Genomic DNA, 20079 nt, shown 5'->3' on the forward strand with positions numbered 1-20079 from the left:
AGATCTCTTTATACTAATAAGATTTCTTTTTATGTCTTCCTATGTTTTTGTAATCAAGACACACTTTTTTATTTGTGCCAAAGATAACCTTTTAAACTAGTTTAAACTAGTAAAAATAATATAAAACAACTAAGCTTAATTATGCTTTCTTATTGATATACAGTTGTCAGAAAATTTATTGTTTTGAGTTGCATAAAATATTAGGTGATGGGTGGGACATAGTTTTTAAAATAAGTAATACCATTCTTTTGCCTGTTTACAGAAACATTTTAAAGTCTTATAAAACTAATTCTTGTCCTTAGTAAAACTAATACTTTTATTGAGATGTGCAAATTGTTTTGCACATCTCAATAAAACTAGCTTCTTGGTTATTTTCTAGTATATTAACAGAAATTTGGAGAACATTTTTGTCCAATTTCATTATTATATGTTACATTCTTTGTTATGTTTTTTAATTAGAGATTTCTTTTTTTAGTTCTCAGCATAAATCAGCAGATAGATATTTGAGTATGAAGGCTGGACTACCTTATTGGTAACCATGATTCGAGCTTCACATTTATTGTTTAGTTTCTACTTTTCAATATTTTTATAACTGACTTGGATGAAAAAATAAGGAAAATTCATTACCAAATTAATAGATGACACATTGTCATCTACAAATACTGTAATAGAATCTTAATAGAATATTGAAAATAGGAATAAAATTCAAACAATTAGGTTAGAGAAATGGAATAGAATAATGGAATTAACAAATGAATAGGGTGTATTCATACTTGGTATACTTGGCAATAGTACTTGTGAAAAAGATCTTAGAATAATAATTAACTGCAGTCTGATAATCTGTATGGTAAAAAGGGCAGATGATATTTTAGACTGCGTCAGTGGTGAAATCCAATTTTTTTTACTACTGGTTCTGTGGGCGTGGTTTGGTGGCCGTGGTGTGGTTTGGTGGCCGTGGCTTGCTGGGCATGTCAGGGGAAGGATACTGCAAAATCTCCATTCCCACCCCACTCCAGGGGAAGGATACTGCAAAATCCCCATTCCCTCCCCACTTCTGAGGGAAGGATATTGCAAAATCTCCATTCCCACCCCACTCTGGGGCCAGCAGAGGTGGCATTTGCCAGTACTCTGAACTATTCAAAATTTCTACTACCAGTTCTCCAGAACCTGTCAGAACCTGCTGGATTTCACCGCTGGACTACGTCAACATAAATAAAATTTCCAAATTATGGGAAGTAATGGTTCTACAGTTTTAGTTTGATCATGTTACAAATAATATATTGTATCTAGTTCTGGGCATGATATTTTTAAGAATGATTCAGAAAAATGGACTTCCGGTTTGATGTCGCAGCGAGATAGCCGGTAAAATAGCGGGCTCTGAGGAGTCCCACGAAAAACCCGACTGCCGAACCACCGCCGATGGGTCTTCGGACCAGAACCGTCCTGCAGGGATTGGGTAGGAAGAGAGGCGCCTCGGATGACCAAGAAGAACAGACAAGTTCCTCGGAGGTCGGAGAGAACTCTCTGTGAGTCGGCGGTGGGGGGGTGGCAGCCATGGCGGCTGCCACGAAGTTGGGACAAACCAAACTAAGAGATGAGCAGGAGGAAAGAGGAAAAGAATGAAGCTCTTTGAAGCCGGGTGAGTGACACCAACCTAGGCTTGAAACAAGACCCCTAGCCTTAAAACAGTGGCTGCAGATTTGAGGGCCATAGAAGATTATGAAAAGTAACTTCAGGAAGGAAAGACCCGCTAGGAAATTTATTTTGGTATAGATTCGATTGGAACAATTAAACATTGAGGCATGCTGAAAAGACTGGAAAAAATTCTCAAATTAGAATTGGACTTTGAAAAAAGAAAAAGGCAGGGATTCAACACTTTTAAAACTCAAGATAAGAAGAGAGTTAAATTGGACTGTTACATAATTGCAACAAAATGGATACTGGAGTGACTAAGGGAAAGTGTGGATTGCAGAGATACACCTTCTGCTGTAAAAAAAAACACTGTAACTTGCTGTTTGTTCTGGAACATTCTGAAATTACAAATAATAGCCATGGGATTTTGGTGCTGGAGGTCTCTCCTTTGTCTACAGATGGCTTCTTCGGTGGAAAGAAAAAGGAAATACAACGGAACTTTTATAATTGTTACTAATTGGCGCAGGAACAAAAGAAAATGGCGCAGGAACAAAAGAAGGAAAGTCAATGTACTTTGCATGGAATAGAAGTAACAAAAAGAACTAAAATGACACATGAAGAATTAAATTTGGGAACACTGAATTTGAAATGGAATATATGTTGTTAGACAAGGAAATGAAGAAATAAAATATATACGGTTGGGAAAAAAGAATATAAAAATAGTTTGATTAAAAATGAAAAAGTAATGTTTAGATGAATATTAGTTATAAAAAGGAAGTGTTTATAGATGTATAAGGATGGAAAATAAAACAATGTGATTAAAATAGAAAAATAAAGTAAAGATGGATAGTTTTGATAAATAAGAATGAATATGAATATGAGAAGAATCCAAGAAATTTTATTGATTTATATGGGGATGTGTTTGATGTAAGAATTAAGTATCAATGTTAAATTGCAGACAAAGTAAGAATGACAATATGATTAAATATGAATAACTAAAGTAGAGATGGAAGGTAAAACAAAATAGAGAATTACACAGAGATAAACAGTCAAATTAAGAATATGCTTAATGAATATGCTGGAAACAGCCAAATAATAGATAAAACAGCCAAAATAATAGATGGAGATGTGGGGTTTTTTGGGTGTGATAGTAAAATAAAGATGAATATGCTGGGAAACAGCCAATTAATATGAATATGCTGGGAAACAGCCAAATAATATGAATATGCTGGGAAACAGCCAAAACAATAGATGATGATGCTAGGAAACAGCCAAATAATAAATGAATATGCTAGAAAACATCCAAAAGAAGATGATCAAGAGACAAATAGTTAAAATAAATATGATTTAAGCTGGAATTGATGGTAACAAAAAATGATTATGTTGGGATTAGTATTAAAAATAAAGGTGAATATGTTGATATGAATAGTAAAATGAAGATGATAAGATTGTAATAGTGAAATGACTCTGTGTAAAATGAAGAGTGTAATGTGTGATAATCTTAAGAAATATAGATGCAAGTTAAAAGAGATTAGGATTTAAAGATTTAATGTAATGGGTCCTAGGTTATGGGTATATAAATAGAATTTAGGGGAATAATTGTAATTAAATATTGAGTTGTGTTATTTGAAAATTAAGATTAGTGGTGATACAATAGAAAGGTAAATGTTTAGATTAAGATATTATAATTGTGGGAAAAAATTCTGTTTTGTTTTTACTTTAAAAGATGTAATGGTAGAGATTTGGGAAAGAGCTAGACAAAGAGGGGTAAGCGATTATACCTATTCATGACTGGATCAAAGCTCCGTTCTTAAAAGATGTATTTTATGTTTAGGTTGTTAAAAATAATAAAAAATTCTTTTTAAAAAAAAATAATGATTCAGAAAAATGTAAACAAGTTCAGGAAAAAAAAGCTGCAAAGATGATTAACAAGCTAGGAGCAATCCTGTGAAGAGTGTCCATATACTGGAGAGGATGTCAAACAGAAGATCAGGACTTGTTATGAATCATATTTTGCAGAATCAAAATATAAAATAGTTTCTTTAAATTGCTGGAGGCAGATTCCAGTGTTAGAAAAACTTCCTAGTGGAACCAATTGTCCAAAGAGATGATAGACCCATGGTGGCGAATTTATGGCATGCGTGCCAGAGGTGGCACCCAGAGCCCTCTCTGTGGGCATGCGTGCCGTCGCCCCGGCCCAGCTCCATTGCGTTTCTCCGTCACGTTTCTGGCCATCGTTTGCAGGGAAACAAAAGTTTGTGGGACTAAAAAAAATTCATTCAATCTATTCCAACTTCTTGCAAAGTTGGAATTGATTGAGTGAACTTTTTCACTTGCGCGCTTCACAATGGGGGAGACAGGGTCCCCTCCTCGTGAAGCCAATTATGACGCAGCACCACAATGTGACTCTGCATCGCCTCAGCTCATTCTGGCCTCCCAGATGTCAAGTTGCTTTTACTACAGAGCTGCCTGTGTTGGGATGCCCCGCCTCCCTGCCGGCCAGCTGAGCTTCGGCGCACTGCTCCTGGTCTCATCAGTCTACGGACATCAGATTCCGATCACCCAGGACCAGTTCAGGGGTTCCTTCCCCCCTCCCAGGGGGAGGGGGAGAGAGAGAGAGGGAGAAAGAGAGAGAGAGAGAGAGAGAGAGAAACAGAGGCAGAGTGAGGGAGGGAAAGAGAGAGAGGGAAAGAGAGAGAAACAGAGAGGGGGAGGGAAAGAGAGAGAGAGAGAGAGAGAGATAGGGAGGGAAAGAGAGGGAGGAAGAGAAAGAGGGGGAAAGAGAGGAAGAGAAAGAGAGAGGGGGAAAGAGAGAAACACACAGGTTAAATTGCCGTGATGGCACTTTGCAATAAATAAGTGGGTTTTTGGTTGCAGTTTGGGCACTCCGTCTCTAAAAAGTTCACCATCATTGTGATAGACTCACTTTCATTAGATCTATTCAGGCAGATGCTAGACAATCAGGCTTATTCGTATTCATGCAATGAGCATGGCGTTGGAATTAATGCTCTAAAAATTCCTTCCAACATTATATTTCTTGTAATTTGTTATGTTTATTAAGAAGAATTAATCCAGGACAGTGAATTTTGTTTGCCATCTTCTGCCTTCAGAAAAATGATGTTACTAACCAGACAAGAAAAACATTTTTGAATGTTTCATTCTCAACTGAAAGATATGTTCAGCAGAGAACAGAAGTGTTCAACATTTTCAGTATTAAGAGTATATATCTCTTAATATCTCAAGGACAAAGCAGATATGCCTTCCAGTGAACAGTGTGTGTAGTCTTAGTTTATGTATGCTAATCCATAATGCTTTTATAAAAGACCAAAGAAAAGAAGCTTTTTTTCTATCCTGGAGGCATATATGGCACTAAGTCTCTTTACAGGTAACCAGTGGCTATCTTGTACAGTTCTAAATTTTTTTCAGAAATGTATGTCCATTTGAAAACTTCCACACTATTGCAAATAGTGAGTCCTTCGGGAGAAGGGCAGTATAGAAATTCAATAAATAAATAAATAAATAAATAAATAAATAAATAAATAAATAACCAGTTTTACTGTGCAAACTTTAAGATTCTTCTGATTAATTTCCAATGGTGAATACTAATCTAAAGTGATTCATAAAATTTGTTGATGTGCAGTTAGTAACAAGTTTTTATTAATCTAGGGTGCAGTACTGGCAGCAGTATCAAGCCATAAATTCAATTCCTTCTATGGTGATCCCCCTGAAGAACTGCCAGATTTCTCGGAAGACCCTACTTCCTCAGGTACTTTTATCAAAAGTATAATAAGCTATTACATAGTTTTACAGATGCTTCCAGAACCAGGTAATACCTCATTAAGATAAATTTGACTTTACAGATTTTTTCCCATAGACCATACAAAAAATGGTAGATAGGCACACTATACAAATGGTCCAATTTATACAAAAACTTGCGCAGAAGATACTGGGATAGCACATAAACTAAGGCCTACCTCTATTTTGACAACTAAATTATTCAAGTTCAGTTTTAATTCATGCTTTAAATTATTTGAGTGTTTAAATAGTGCTGTTAGAATGCTATAGTTCTAATTTGGTAAATGTTTTTACTGATGTATCATTATTTTAAATGCCCAAATCAGTCTGAAGTCACTCTAGAGTTGAGCAAATCCCCAACCATGTTATTAACATCTTTGAAAATTTGAAGACAGATCTAATTAACTATGTAAGCATAGGAAAGACTTGGTATACACAAACACAAATATACTTCTTGAGTTTCTGCTTATTAAAAGTTGCATTATATTATTAATATTGACAAATCCACTACCAAAGAAGATAACTTGGTCATTTGTTGTAACACATGAGAAATAAAGGCAATTATCTTGCTCTTTTAATATTTTTTATACTATTGCAAAAAGAAAAATGAAAGTAATTTCTGGCTGTTTTTTGTCTTCTGTGGCTTTAATTGTAGCCATCCTTACATTGGTGTTTGGAGAATATTTGAAACAGAAGTTTTCTTCTGTAACAGTCTCAGTGCAAATCTTGTAGGAAGGCATAGTAGGCAGACTTTTGAGGACTTTTCTACCCTCTTGCATTTTTTATCCCTCATAGCCCAACTGAAGCAAATTCTTATTTTTTCTTTCCCATGATCTTTTGCCGTATTAGAAGGATAAGGAAGGTAGTCCTTGACTTACAACAGACCCGCAAAAGGTGCTTATGACCAAATCCAAAGGTCGAACAGCCTGCATGACTGTATTTTGGGTACTCAGCAATTGACCCACATTTAGGGCCACAACAACGTTATATATGTCAGTAGCCCCTGAAGCCAGCTCAGGCTCCCCTGCATGGCTGGTTTGCCAGCAGGTCACACCCGCAAGGACACAGTAACTTTGCCTGTGTTGTCTCTGCAACCAACCTGAGGCTCCCCAGGTGGCTACTGGGTTGGAACCAACTGAGGCCTCCTGACCCACAGCAAGTTTACATGTACCAGAGAACCCAGGGTTTCTCCAATCTAGCAGTCCAATCAATCTCCCTCCAATCAATCTCCCTCACTCCACTTAACAACCCACATAGCTGGTTGACAATAGCAAATAGATGAGCCAGGATAGTGGTTGTTGAAGTAGTCATATGATATCTTGTTTAACAACTGCTTCATTCAGCAACTGAGATTCTAGGCTCAATTGTGATCATAAATCAAGGATTACCTGTAGTTGGAAATCATAAAGGTAGTGAAACTAATACGATTTACTAATGTGACTATGCTTGCTGAGCTGAGCTGTTCCAGTCTTTTTCCTTGTGCATTTCAGTGATGGGATTCAGGTGGTTCACACCAGCAGAACCGGTAGCTAATTTTTTGTAAAGTTCAGCAAACCAGTTGAATAGCGTCCATTTCAATCCCTCTGGCCCACAGTGCCTCGGCCTGGCCCAAGGACCCTGGGCATAAGGCGGCAGCCCAAGGCGAAAGGACTGGCAGAGCACCAGAAGGTCAGGGAGGGTGCTGAAGTGAATAGGCATCCTGCCTGCAGCGCCCATGCCGGCTGCCCCTTGCCAGCCAGAGCTGGAATGCCGTCATGTTTAAGTGCCGGTAGATTCTGGCCTTCCCTCCGTTGGCCTTGGCAACTGCTGGAGAGAGATGGGCCCGTTTCAGCGCCTGGCGCCCAGATGCCTATTCTGACCTAGGCTTCCTGATGTAGTAAAAAGCACACAATTAATCCCAAAAACCCCTTTTTTATATATTTTAACGGCTGTGAATTCCTTTCATTCACAGCACATGCTGAATCACCAAGAGTATATCAATAGTTCAACAGAAGTCTGCCACAGTCCTTCAGATAAGGCTAGTAAACACCCACCTTTATTTTCTTTGACACGCTGCCAAAGACCTAATTGGCAATTATATTGGCAAGGCCACATGGAAACACAGAGTAAAAAACAGAGCTTCAAAGTACAAACTGACACCATCCACAACGTTGCTTCCTGCAAAGGCCCACGTGCCTTTGCTCTTCCTTTATGTCTTATGGGAGGGGTCAATCATCTCCAAGCCTTACTCCCGAGTCTTCCCTTTTAACTGTTCTTGCCTTGTGGCAGCTCTGCGCATGCGCGCACTAGGAACAGGCTCCCCCTGTTCCTCTGCCTCTGATGTCCAACTCTGGAGGCTCCAGAGTCCGTACATAACTCCCAGATGGCCCTGGCCCCATCTCTGCCTCCCAGAGCCCTCGTCCAAGCTTTCCCCAGACTCCAGAACTGGCCCATGTTTCTCCCCAGCCTCCTTACTGTCCGACTCTGCTGCCAGCTCGGCAGGCTAATAGCGGACCACAACAATGCCCTCACTTCCCCCAAGCATTTCTTTGCCTATCTGATTTCCAGGTCTGTCACGTTTCTCCATCCCGTTTCTCGCCGTTATGTGCAGGGAAAGAAAAGTTTATGGGACTAAGAAAAAAAGTTCGATTAATTGCAACTTCTCTTGAAAAAAAAAAAGATCTCACAAAGTTGGAATTGATTGATTGAATTTTTTTTTTTAGTCTCACAAACTTGTTTCCCTGCACATGATGGCGAGTAATGAGACGGAGAAACGTGATAGACCTGGAAATCAGGTAGACAAATAAATGCTTGGGGGAAGCGAGGGCATCTCGGCGCCAGCCGCTGAAACAAGCCCGTCTCTCTCCAGCAGTTGCCCAGTCCCGCCGGAGGGAAGGCCGGCATCTACTGGCACTTAAAATGCAGCAGCATTCCACCTCTGGCTGGGAAGGGGCAGCCGGTATGGGCGCTGCAGGCAGGACACAGCAAGAAACGTGACGGAGCTGGAAATCAGGTAGGCAAAGAAATGCTTGGGGGAAGTGAGGGCATCTAGGTGGTGGTGGTGGGTGCGGCAAGCTCTTCTGCCCACAAAAACTTCGCCTTTGACAGCCAACGCAGAAAGGCAGTGAAAGCACTGCTGAGAAGAAGCCAGTCGGCCCAGTAATCGCGAATACCCTTCCTTCCCCACCCCGCCCCACCAGTCATCCACAAATTGCATCGATAAAGGAGAGCGGGGGCTAATTGAGGGGCAGGAAGCCCTGCCATGTCCAACGAGGGTGGGAGAAGAGACAGCAAGAAGAACCCCATCTCACTCCACGTGCCCCAATGAAAGGCAGCGGCAGCCTGGCCACTTCCCTTCCCTGCCCTCTCTGGCGCTAGAAAACAACTGTCAGCCATGCACCCAGTCACCCATTCATCCCTCTGTGTGTGTGTGTTTGTGTGTGCGTGTCTGGGCTCATCCGATGCCATAGTCCACCACACTGGCCAGGAGCCGTCCTGCCATTCTCTACAGGTTTGACACGCCACTGAGGAAAGGTGCCAATGACCCCGCGGGCCTCTCTCTCTCTCTCCTCCCACTCTGGGTGAGTGAAGGCACCACTTCCACAAAGGAGCAAATCACTCCCTTACCCCAGCCTCGGCTTGCCTCCTTTCCCCCCCCCCCTCGCTCACACACACAAAGCCCCAGTGAGGGAGCCCAAGATGGCCACCTCTTCCATCACTCGCTCCCTCCCTGAATGTGAGCATGGGAAGGGCACAGCAGAAAGAGGCAGAGTGGGTGGGCGCATCAAACCAGAGGCCTTTAGGAGAAGCACACTGTTAGGGGGTGGAAACGAGACTTGGGCTTGCGCTGCTCTCACATTTCTTCTCCTTTCACTTTGTTGGGGCTTGAGGTGCTCGCTGCCTTGAGTCGCTCTCCTCGCTTTATCCAGTGACAGAGATGGCATCTTAGGAAGCCATGGTTTAATTACGGCATTCAGCACATGACAGAATCCTCTTTCTTTGACCAACTTTCTTGGTGGAAGTGAGGGCATCTAGGCGGTGGTGGGTGGAGCAAACTCCACGGCCCAGCCCTGCACTACAATGGAGAAACGGGAAACGGAGTGGCCAGCATGAGGGAAGGAGGAGCCACTTTCCCTTTCTTCTCCCTGCTCCTCTTCCTTCCCTCATGCTGGCCACTGCATTTCCCATTTCTCCATTGCAGTGCAGTGCCCAGGATCCACTTTGATAGCGGGGGGGAGGGTAATTTAACAACCGGTTCACCCAGGGTCAGGTTGGCCATCGCGAGAGGCTCATCTCGCATGTGCGGCAGAGCTGGAGGACAGGGATGGGTCACACCTCCCATGACGGCCATCCAGTTGTTAAATTATTTGAATCCCACCACTGGTGCATTTATATACATTTGTATATATTTATGTGAATACAGTATTTTGTATGAGAGAATGATTTAAGTATATTTGTGTATATGTGTGTATATACAAACACACACAGATGACATAAATTATTTTACAAATGGGATTTTATTCTTGCAGGCAATTTTTTTTTTAATAGTCATAAATGTGTTACTGTTAATTTTTTGTCCTGGCTTTATTGTTGAGATGGGCATTTAATAAATATATATATTTATTTCTGACTATTGTATTGCACACATATGCAAGTGTTTACATGAATAAATTTCATGTAAAGGCTACAATATAGATTTCAGAGATGGTTGACAACTTTAGTTGACAAGGCAGGAAAACTAGGTAGTATACTACCATGTTTCTCGAAAAATAAGACCCTGTCTTATATTTTTTTGAACCATGAAATAAGCACTTGGCCTTATTGCCATGTGTTCAAAAGCCCGATGGGGCTTATTATCAGGGGATGTCTTATTTTGGAGGAAACAGGGTAGATATTTTCCAATACAGTTAGTCCTCATTTAACAAAGATAATTGGGACCATACTTCCATTGCTAAGTGATTTTGCTTTCTTGTTTTAAAATAATAAGCACTAAGGGCATCTGTGAATTTCTGGATTTTGCTTTAGATTTTTTATTTAACTAAAGCAATTCTTTAGAATTCTGACTTGTAGAATGCAGTGGTAATAGCCAAGAACAATTGACTTGAAAATCTTTAATAAAAATCTCAACTCACTCAGGGGGGGGGCTAGCAATGGAACAGGCCACCTGCTTTAGACCACCCAAGGCCTCCCCCAACCCACTGAGATACCTCATTCTCCTCCCCTCGGGTCCCCACATTTGCTCCCCATCCTGCCATGCCGGGTCACTTACCTTATAAAGATCTGTCTCCTCTCCAGCCTGTTTCTTTTCCTGCTCATGGCGAGAACAGAGGGAGAGCAGGACGAGTGTGCCCTGCTTGGTTTCTCTGACTCACTGAAGCTGCAAAGAACTCCATAGAGTTTGAGGAGGCCTCTGCCGAAGAGAACGGATCCCCCAGAAGGAGCCCACATCGCACTGGAGCTCTGTTTTAGCCAGGAAAGGCCTTTCCTCAGGGCCTCTGCTGAAGAGAACAGAGCCCCCAGAGAGAGTGTGCATCACTCCGGAGCTCCATTTTCACCTGGAAAGGCCTCTGCCAAAGAGAATGGCACCCCCGGAGGGAGTGTGTGTCACTCCGGAGCTCCATTTTTGCCAGAAAAGGCCTCAAGGGATTACTAGGGATTACATGTACTATTAATGACAATTATTAGTAATTATGTATATACAATATTTTTTAATCTTTTTGTATTTCTAATCCTATAGAATTTGGTACATTTTCAGAATGTATATTTCAACCATTTTGCTCTTGATAGCCAAACAAAATTGAAAACTAATGGAAAAGTCAGTAGACACATTGTTTTAAACATCATGATTTTTATTTATTCTGTAATGTGAACATATTATCTCTTTTTCCACATACAACACTTCTCTTGATGCATGTTCAGCTTAAAATACATAAAGTCCTCATACATTAAGGGGAATCCACATAGTATGTACAATTTAAGGAAAAAAAGCTTTCAGAGCAGTTTTATATTAATAGCAATTGATTTCTTTCCACATCATAGCTTTAGTTACTTATGGTTTTCTGCATAACTATTAATAGTCGCAAATGATCATGGTTTGCTTTTCCCAATTCTGACTTGTTCCACCACTCTGTCCTCTGCCTGCTCAATCTCATACATTTTTGCAGTACTGTACCATAATAAGAAAATTAAATATTAAATAAAGTATGGTAGAGAAAAGCTGATATTTTCATAATGGTTGTTGAATTCTTTCTGTCATTTTGCACATCTATATATGTGTCTTGCTTAAAAATCAAATTCATATTATTGCCAGAGGAAGAATAAAGAAACTTTTGTCCTTATCAGCACATAAATATTTACTTTAACTGACTTTCCTGCCTTTCAATCACTAAGACTTTTAGATTTTTTTAGGACATTTGTACTCTTATATCATTTTAATAATCCACTATCCAGATGAAAATTCACACACTCTCTGAGACATCATATTCATAAAGATGCCAACCAGCTGTGAGATTAACTGTTTCAATCACCTGTTCTTTTTCCACATCAGTGCAAGGCAGAATGAAAAGCCCGGTCAGTGGACAATAAAAAGTTAATATTCTTTCCTTATAAATGTTCCTACAGAATCAAAGTTGAAAACACAGTATTAAGGATTAAATAATATAATCCAAGTCTTCAATCTCATTACTTCTCCACGCAATCACTGTTGAAGACTATTCTACTTTTCTTTCTAGGGTGTTTTCCCCTTTCTGCTGTGAAAATAATTTTTCTTTTCAAGTCTGACTAAGCAGAAAAGATTGAGCTCAATGTGCTAAAGTAGATGAGTTACCTGTATCAGGTTTACAGGTTTCTACAAGGGTTGTGTTGCCCATCTTGGCTATGTAATCTATAGGCTAGAATTAAGACTGTTAAATACAGTGAGATTTCTGATTATGCCATAGTTAGGCAAAATCTGCCATCTAGAAATCACCCTAACCCAGATCTGATAGCTCCAGAATAATTGTGCATAGAATTGATCTATTACATCATTCTTTTATATACACTACTAATCTAATGTTTAAATATAATTCATTTGATTATGTATTTGTGAATGGAGTGGGAATATGTTTTAATCTCCTAATTTCTGATTATCTAGTATGGAGTAAGATGAAAATATCTTGGGGGGGATGCTAAAATAAGTCCTGTTTTGTAGTGAGTGAAATGTTTAGTTTTTATGTAAAATAATTATATTATTAAAAATGTTAACTACTATTTTTATATACTGTAAAAATATGTAATACTACAATCCATGAAGAATTTCTATAAATGAATGTTATAATTTTAAGGAAAGACAATTCCTGTATAGGTCCTTTTGCTTGTGAATTTAACTGCTAATGGTTGTCATTTAAATTTTAACATTTTCTGAAGAAATTAGAAGGGAGTATAAGTGCTACTAACAATATTAATGGATTCAATATTTATTTAGCTATATTTATGTTTTTATTTTATCTGTTTATTTTGCATATATGTGTATATGTATTTATAGTACTTTGCTTCTGAAATTATTTTGTATTTGTATATATTTTATTTTGTAAGAAAAGAATTTAATTAACTTTTAACTGACAGTAAATGAAAAATAAGCTACAAGTATGAAGTTCAAGGTAGCAATTTCATATATACTATTGGTTAGTTGCATCACATTGTATTTCTGACATTATTTTATTTTATTTATTTATTTATTTTATTTATAAAATTTTTATACCACCCCCTCTCCCGAAGGACTCGGGGCGGTGAACAGCCAGAATTAAAAACAACACAATACAAATATTAAAATACATTAAAACAAAATTAAATTATCTTTGGCTTCTCCAATTTAAAACCCCTTACCATAAAAATTCCCCAATTAAAAAATTGTTAACCCAGCCTGGCTTGCTGAAATAAAAAAATCTTCAGGGCCCAGCGGAAGGTCCGGAGGTCTGGGATTAGTCGTATCCCTGGGGGTAGCTCATTCCAGAGGGCGGGTGCCCCCACAGAGAAGGCTCTTCCCCGGGGGGTCGCCAGCCGACATTGCCTGACAGACGGCACCCTGAGGAGGCCCTCTCTGTGGGAGCGTGTTGGCCGGTGGGAGGTTATCGGAGGCAGAAGGTGGTCTCGTAAGTAACCGGGTCCTAAGCCATGGAGCGCTTTGAAGATGAGAATCAACACCTTGAAGCGCACTCGGAAGACCACTGGAAGCCAATGCAGCTTGCGCCGGAGAGGTGTCACGTGGGAGCGCCATGTCGCCCCTATAAGTACCCGTGCGGCCGCATTCTGCACCAGTTGGAGCCTCCGAGTGCTCCTCAAGGGGAGCCCCATGTAGAGAGCATTGCAGTAGTCGAGGCGGGAAGTGACGAGGGCATGAGTGACCGTGCATAGGGAGTCCCGATCCAGAAAGGGGAGCAACTGGCGTATCAGGCAAACCTGATAGAAAGCCCCCCTGGCCACGGCCGTCATATGCTCTTCTAAAGACAGCCGTGCGTCCAGGAGGACACCCAAGTTACGTGCCCTCTCCGTGGGGGCCAATGTCTCACCCCCAATAATCAGTGATGGAGTCAACTGACTATATCGGGACGCCGGCAGCCACAGCCATTCAGTCTTGGAGGGATTGAGTCGGAGCCTGTTCCTCCCCATCCAGACCCGTACGGCCTCCAGGCACTGGGACATCACTTCAAGGGCATCGTTGGGGTGGTCTGGGGTGGAGATGTACAGCTGGGTGTCATCAGCGTACAGATGGCACTGCACCCCAAAACCACGGATGATCTCGCCCAGCGGCTTCACATAAATGTTGAACAGGAGAGGCGAGAGGACCGACCCTTGTGGCACCCCACAAACCAAGTGCCTTGAGGTCGACCTCTGCCCTCCAGCCAACACAGACTGCGACCGGTCGGAGAGATAGGAGGAGAACCACCGTAAGACAGTGCCTCCCACTCCCAACCCTTCCAACCAGCGCAGCATGATACCATGGTCGATGGTATCAAAAGCCGCTGAGAAGTCTAATAGGACCAGAACAGAGGAGCAACCTCTGTCCCGAGCCCTCCAGAGATCATCAACCAATGCGACCAATGCCGTTTCTGTGCTGTACCCGGGCCTGAAGCCGGACTGGAACTGATCTAGATAGACGGTTTCATCCAGGTACTGTGGGAGCTGTCGTGCAACCACACTCTCAACAACCTTCGCCAAAAAGCGAAGGTTGGAAACTGGACGATAGTTTGCTAAAACAGCTGGGTCCAGAGAAGGCTTCTTGAGGAGGGGCCTCACCACCGCCTCTTTCAAGGTGGGAGGCAAGAACCCCTCACTCAAGGAAGCATTTATAATCCTCTGGAGCCAGCCTCGTGTAACCTCCCGGGTAGCCAGCACCAACCAGGAGGGACACGGGTCCAATAAACATGTGGTTGCATTCAACCTCCCCAGCATCCTGTCCACGTCCTCGGGAGTCACAGGGTCAAACTCATCCCAGATAACCGTCTCAAGACACACCTCGGACAACCCGCCTGTACCTACCCAGTCAGAGTCCAAGCCTTTGTACCTGTATTGTACCTGAATACATATACAGTACTGAAATTGTTATCACAATTTTACTTGGGGTTATTACTAATTGTTTTTAGAACATAAAATTTTATTTTATTGGTTCGATTTATATGCTGCCCTTTTCCGGATACTCAGGGCAGTTTACAATGCGTTAAGCAATAACTTTCATACTTTTGTATATACCTGCTTAGTAGGGCTTTCGCCCCCCCCAAGCGGTGTTCTTTTTTATACAAAGTCATCTTATTGCCCCCACAAACCGGGTCCTCATTTCAAATTTAATAAAAGCAGTATTGATTTTTAATTGTTAATTGAGAATATTAAATTTATGATTAAGCCAACTTTAACGTCACAGATTGATGTATAATTTTTGATTTTAATAAATTGACCTCAATAAAGTTATTAACAGTTGCAACCTATATTCATTAAAATATAAGTGATATATGTGTGTTAACTGTTTATATAACAAAATAAGTGAGCTTCCTCACTTAAACATAGTATAACAGGCAGTAAGTATTTTGTACTTCCTTAAATTTCAAAACTAATAATTACTAAAAAGTTGGATGTTCAGCACTATGAAAATATAATGTAAATCCTTGTCATATACTGCATTTTTTCAACTTAATAAAGTGTGATAGGTTTTTATTTTATTTTGTTTTGTTGTGGCTGTGCTAATGCTTCTAGTTGCAGCTTTTACAATTGTTTTGAAATCCTCATACTATTTATTGTTTGTCCAAATGCTGCCTTCCTGCTAGGACTTCTAGCTGCAGAAAGTAGGTATCTCTTTGTTTTCCTCTAAACTATGCATTTAGCTATTATGTTTGGCTTTGCATGATTAAATCAGCTTTTCCTTGCTCAACATTTTCTAGTTTTAATACTATCTAAGCAATTAAAGAACAAAGATAGTATATTTTTTATTTCAATATGCTCATGGTAGAAGAGGAATACAGGTAGTCCTCGACTTACTACCAAAATTGAACCCAAAATTTATGTTGCTAAGCAAGACATTTCTTAAGTGAGTTTTGCCCCATTTTACCACCTACCTTGTCGCAATAGTTAAGTGAATCACTGCAGTTGTTAAGTTAGCAACATGGTTGTTAAGTGGATCTGACTTCCCCATTGATTTTGCCAGAAGGTCACAAAAGCTGATCACATGATCCTGGGACACTACAACTGTCATAAATATGAACCAGTTGCCAAGTATCCGAATTTTTATCATATGACCATGGGGATGTTGCAATGATCATAAGTGTGAAAAACAGTCATAAGTCACTTTTTTCAATGCCATTGTAACTTTCAATGGTCACTAAATGAATTGTTGTAAGTCGAGGACTACCTCTACAATTGAAATTATTTGTTTTAAAAGTTTAATTTGAGGGAAGAATTCTTTTTCAAACAAGGTTGCAGCAACTGTTCATGATAAACACTTTTAAGAAAGAAAAGCATAAATCTTTATGGAAAATAGTCTTGTTTTTCTAGCCATATATATATCCAGTTTATATTCTGATAATCCATATCTTGAGATTTAGGAAATATAAATGTCAACTGTTACTTTGTCATTTTTTGCATATAATGAAGTTATTCAGTGGATCTAGTTAAGAGAAATTGGAATTGTCATTGAATTCTAATTATTAATATTTTATATATGTTGAATAGAATAGAATAGAATAGAATTGACTAAAGAGTAACTTTAATAGAAAGTCCAAATTTTAATGTATTTTTATTAAATTTATATACCATTTAATCCCAGTGACTCTGGGCAAAATAAAGAAGTAAAAGATGGCAAAGATGACAAAAAGGTTAAGGTACCAGACTAGAAAACAGGAGAGCATAAGTTAAAGTCCCACCTTAGCCATGAAAGGCCAGCTGGGTGACTGGGTCAATCACACTCTCTCAAGCTAATTGTTGTTGTGGGAAAGTAGGATGAGGAAGAGGCATTGGGTATGTTTGTTGCCTTGAGTTATTTGTAAAAATAACAGTATATAAATAATTAGATAAAAGAAGAACAGACTCACTGAAACCCCCCCAAAAAACAGTAGATATATATTTATTTGCAAATATTAACAACTGATCATTACTTTCTGGTGTTTATAATTTCATGATTTAATGCACGTATTAGTTAACTTGCTTTCTTACCAAAATGTAATTTAAAAGCTTCATTAAAAATATTAGTATTCTTCCATTTTTATTACTGACCAGTAATGCTAGAGATTGTGCAATATCTATCTAAAATATTCTTGATCTGACTTTGATCTTTGATGGAACAAGAGGATCATAACTGAGGCACATTCAAACATATATTCAAATATACTGACCATAAAAGGCATATTATGATGTTAAATCTCCATGTCTGTAAAAAGTTAGTAATAGTTTTGAATGAATAACTTTTATATGAGTGGCATAAATGTTAGCAAGATCTATCTTCAACATATATTCCTCAACCAATTTTATATCAGAAGTATTATTCATCATCTCTATTTAAATGGCCAATATGTCTTTCATTTGAGATCTCAGAACAATTCTATGTTTCTTCACTGTCGACATGCAATTTATAATATATTCTGTTTGAAACCTCTGTAAAGAACTATTAATAAGCACTACTGTAATTCAATACAACTGCCCAATTAATTTGATACATATAAAGAAAATATTAGGAAATCATGTTAAAAAGATATGAAATCAAGATACACTGTGTCAATAGTATTTCTATAATGCAGTGATGCTTACCCAAAAAAAGATGAAGTAAGATTGACTTGATATTATTTACTCTTTATCAACTTGTTTTGATTTCTAGCAATTGTCTTTTATAAATGCTCATATATTCTTATTAAACTGGTTTGGTTTAGTATAATTTCACATCCAATTTTGTGGATTTTCTTTTCCTTGTTTTCTAAGTATAAGGACATCATTTCCATTATTTTAACAGTCTTGCATTCTCTCAAATTTCTCAAAATTACAATCCATGACTTTGGGAAAAATTGAAAATATTTTCACTTAGATAGTTCAACTTATTTAAAAGAGTAAGTTGTTTGTTAATAACTTCTTTATCCTGTGCTTCAGGTCTCACTTTTTATCACTATTTCTACTAATCCTAATTAAAATTCCCTTGTGGAGTAGGCAAAACAAGCAGAGAAATTCATAGATGCTTCTCCCTACAGGATTGAAAAACCTATTGTTATATTACAGGTCTCAGACATCACTTGAATTTGTCTTTTTCTGTTAAACAAGACTACTAGTACATCAAAGGTTTTATCATAATCAAAATTCAGCCATATTGAATATGTAACAATATGTTTTTTTCTTCACAATAATAACAGTTTTTGCAAAATTACATCCCCTTTTAACAGCTACTTGTTGAATCCCCATTTTTCAAACCCATTCCAGAAGAGAAGCTCAATCACATTGAAACTGTTGATAATCATAATAACTATAAAAGCAGGTTTATTTTTTAAAATAATCTGTATGTTATTCTAGCCCCCAAATAATTATATACATTGGTCCTAAGTCATCTGTGAAAATGTTCTGGCTCCTAATATAGCAAAGATGTTTTGTTTTGATTTAGGATTAAGTCATATCGCATTAGAAACTTCCTGGTATAGCCATACTGTTTTGTGTACTGTTCCCTTTACAGGTAGTCCTCGACTTACAACAGTTCATTTAGTGACTGTTCGAAGTTACAGCAGCACTGAAAAAAGTGACTTATGACCACTTTTCACAATTACGACCTTTGCAGCATCCACATGATTATGTGATCAAAATTCAGATACTTGTTCATATTTATGACCATTGCTGTGTCCTAGGTCACATGATCCCATTTTGCAACCATCTGACAAGCAAAGTCAATGTGGAAACCAGATTCACTTAACAACTAGATTATTAAATTTATCAATTGCAGTGATTCACTTAACAATTGTGGCAAGAAAACTCGTAAAATGGAGCAAAACTCACTTAATAACAAATTTTGGGCTCCATTGTGGTCGTAAGTGGAGGACTATCTGTATTTCCTTTAAATAATTTTTTCAATTATGTCCTCTGTTTTCTGACTCATCTATCCTTCTGAATTTTTATTTTCCTTCAACATTTTTATAGTCCAACTTTTCTCTCAAGTTTTTGAAATTAATTTCTCTCAGATGTGTGAGAAATTTCCCCAATTATGCTCTGTTTTCACAGTTTTTACTATCTGGAACTTCCAAATTGATTTAATCAGCATTAGTAGGCTTATTATACAGTCATGCAGCATGAAATTGCTTGCAAAGTCACATTAGTTTTCTAGGTCAGTTTCTAGCTCCTGTTTTCATAACTGGGATTTATAAATTAAGAATTCTCTTCTGAAAATTTTTCAAGGAAGTTCTTTTGTTTTGCTTTGCAAAATGATTAAATATGATATGTTCATGATACTGTTAATTTTCTGTATCATTTTATAGCATTTTTATTCAAAAGGATACAATCAGGTTCAAAATATTATGTCAGACCTTTGAATCAGAAAACAGACACTGCAAAAGTACCAACTCTGCTTTATTATTATGGGATATAATAATAGAATCTTGAAAGTCTGACAGATTCTATTCTCTTATACTAAAGAGAATCAAGGTAGGGCAATCTTAGTTTCTTCCTAAATCCCTCCTGTCTGTCTGAACTAAGCTGATATTTTCATAATGGTTGTTGAATTCTTTCTTTAAGATCAGCTATATATTCAAGGTCATCCATTCTACAGATGGTAGGCACTAAACTTTGTCCTTTTTTTCCTTTAAAAGCTAAATTTAAATTCATTTCACACATTCCTTTTCAAATACTTTCCTCATTGAAAAGAATATTGCTTTATTAATGTTCATATTTTACTCAGTGGATACAGTGAAATATGATCAATTTATGATGATTAGTTTTCTTTTTTCTTTCTCCCTGTGCTTAATAATAGGAGCAGTTTCACAGGTGTTAGACAGCCTAGAAGAAATTCATGCACTTACAGATTGCAGTGAAAAAGACTTAGACTTTCTGCATAGTGTTTTTCAAGATCAGCATCTTCATACATTACTAGATGTAAGTATTTTTTCTCTTTTAAAAAGATTGTTTAATTTTAGCTATAATCAAAAAATAAAGCAAATAAGAATTATCAAACCAAACTAATAGAACTTA

General features: G+C 38.5%; 1 protein-coding gene across 22 annotated transcripts in view; it reads left to right on the forward strand.

The window, feature by feature from the left end:
• CASK (calcium/calmodulin dependent serine protein kinase) overlaps positions 1 to 20079 on the forward strand; it is a 294102-nt gene that overhangs the window by 179660 nt on the left and 94363 nt on the right. For 11 of the 22 annotated variants that reach the window (XM_034423848.3, XM_034423849.3, XM_034423852.3 and 8 more), the window contains 3 exons: positions 5299 to 5398; positions 15702 to 15719; positions 19862 to 19983. In XM_034423848.3, coding sequence (XP_034279739.1) covers positions 5299 to 5398; positions 15702 to 15719; positions 19862 to 19983 — 240 coding nt within the window. The remainder of the gene's footprint in view (positions 1 to 5298; positions 5399 to 15701; positions 15720 to 19861; positions 19984 to 20079) is intronic. The other 11 variants (XM_034423850.3, XM_034423854.3, XM_087895205.1 and 8 more) reach the window with 1 other exon arrangement.

Source organism: Pantherophis guttatus, chromosome 5 (genome assembly GCF_059756535.1).
Source record: "Pantherophis guttatus breed Tessera chromosome 5, ASM5975653v1, whole genome shotgun sequence".
Classification (NCBI taxonomy): Eukaryota; Metazoa; Chordata; class Lepidosauria; order Squamata; family Colubridae; genus Pantherophis; species Pantherophis guttatus.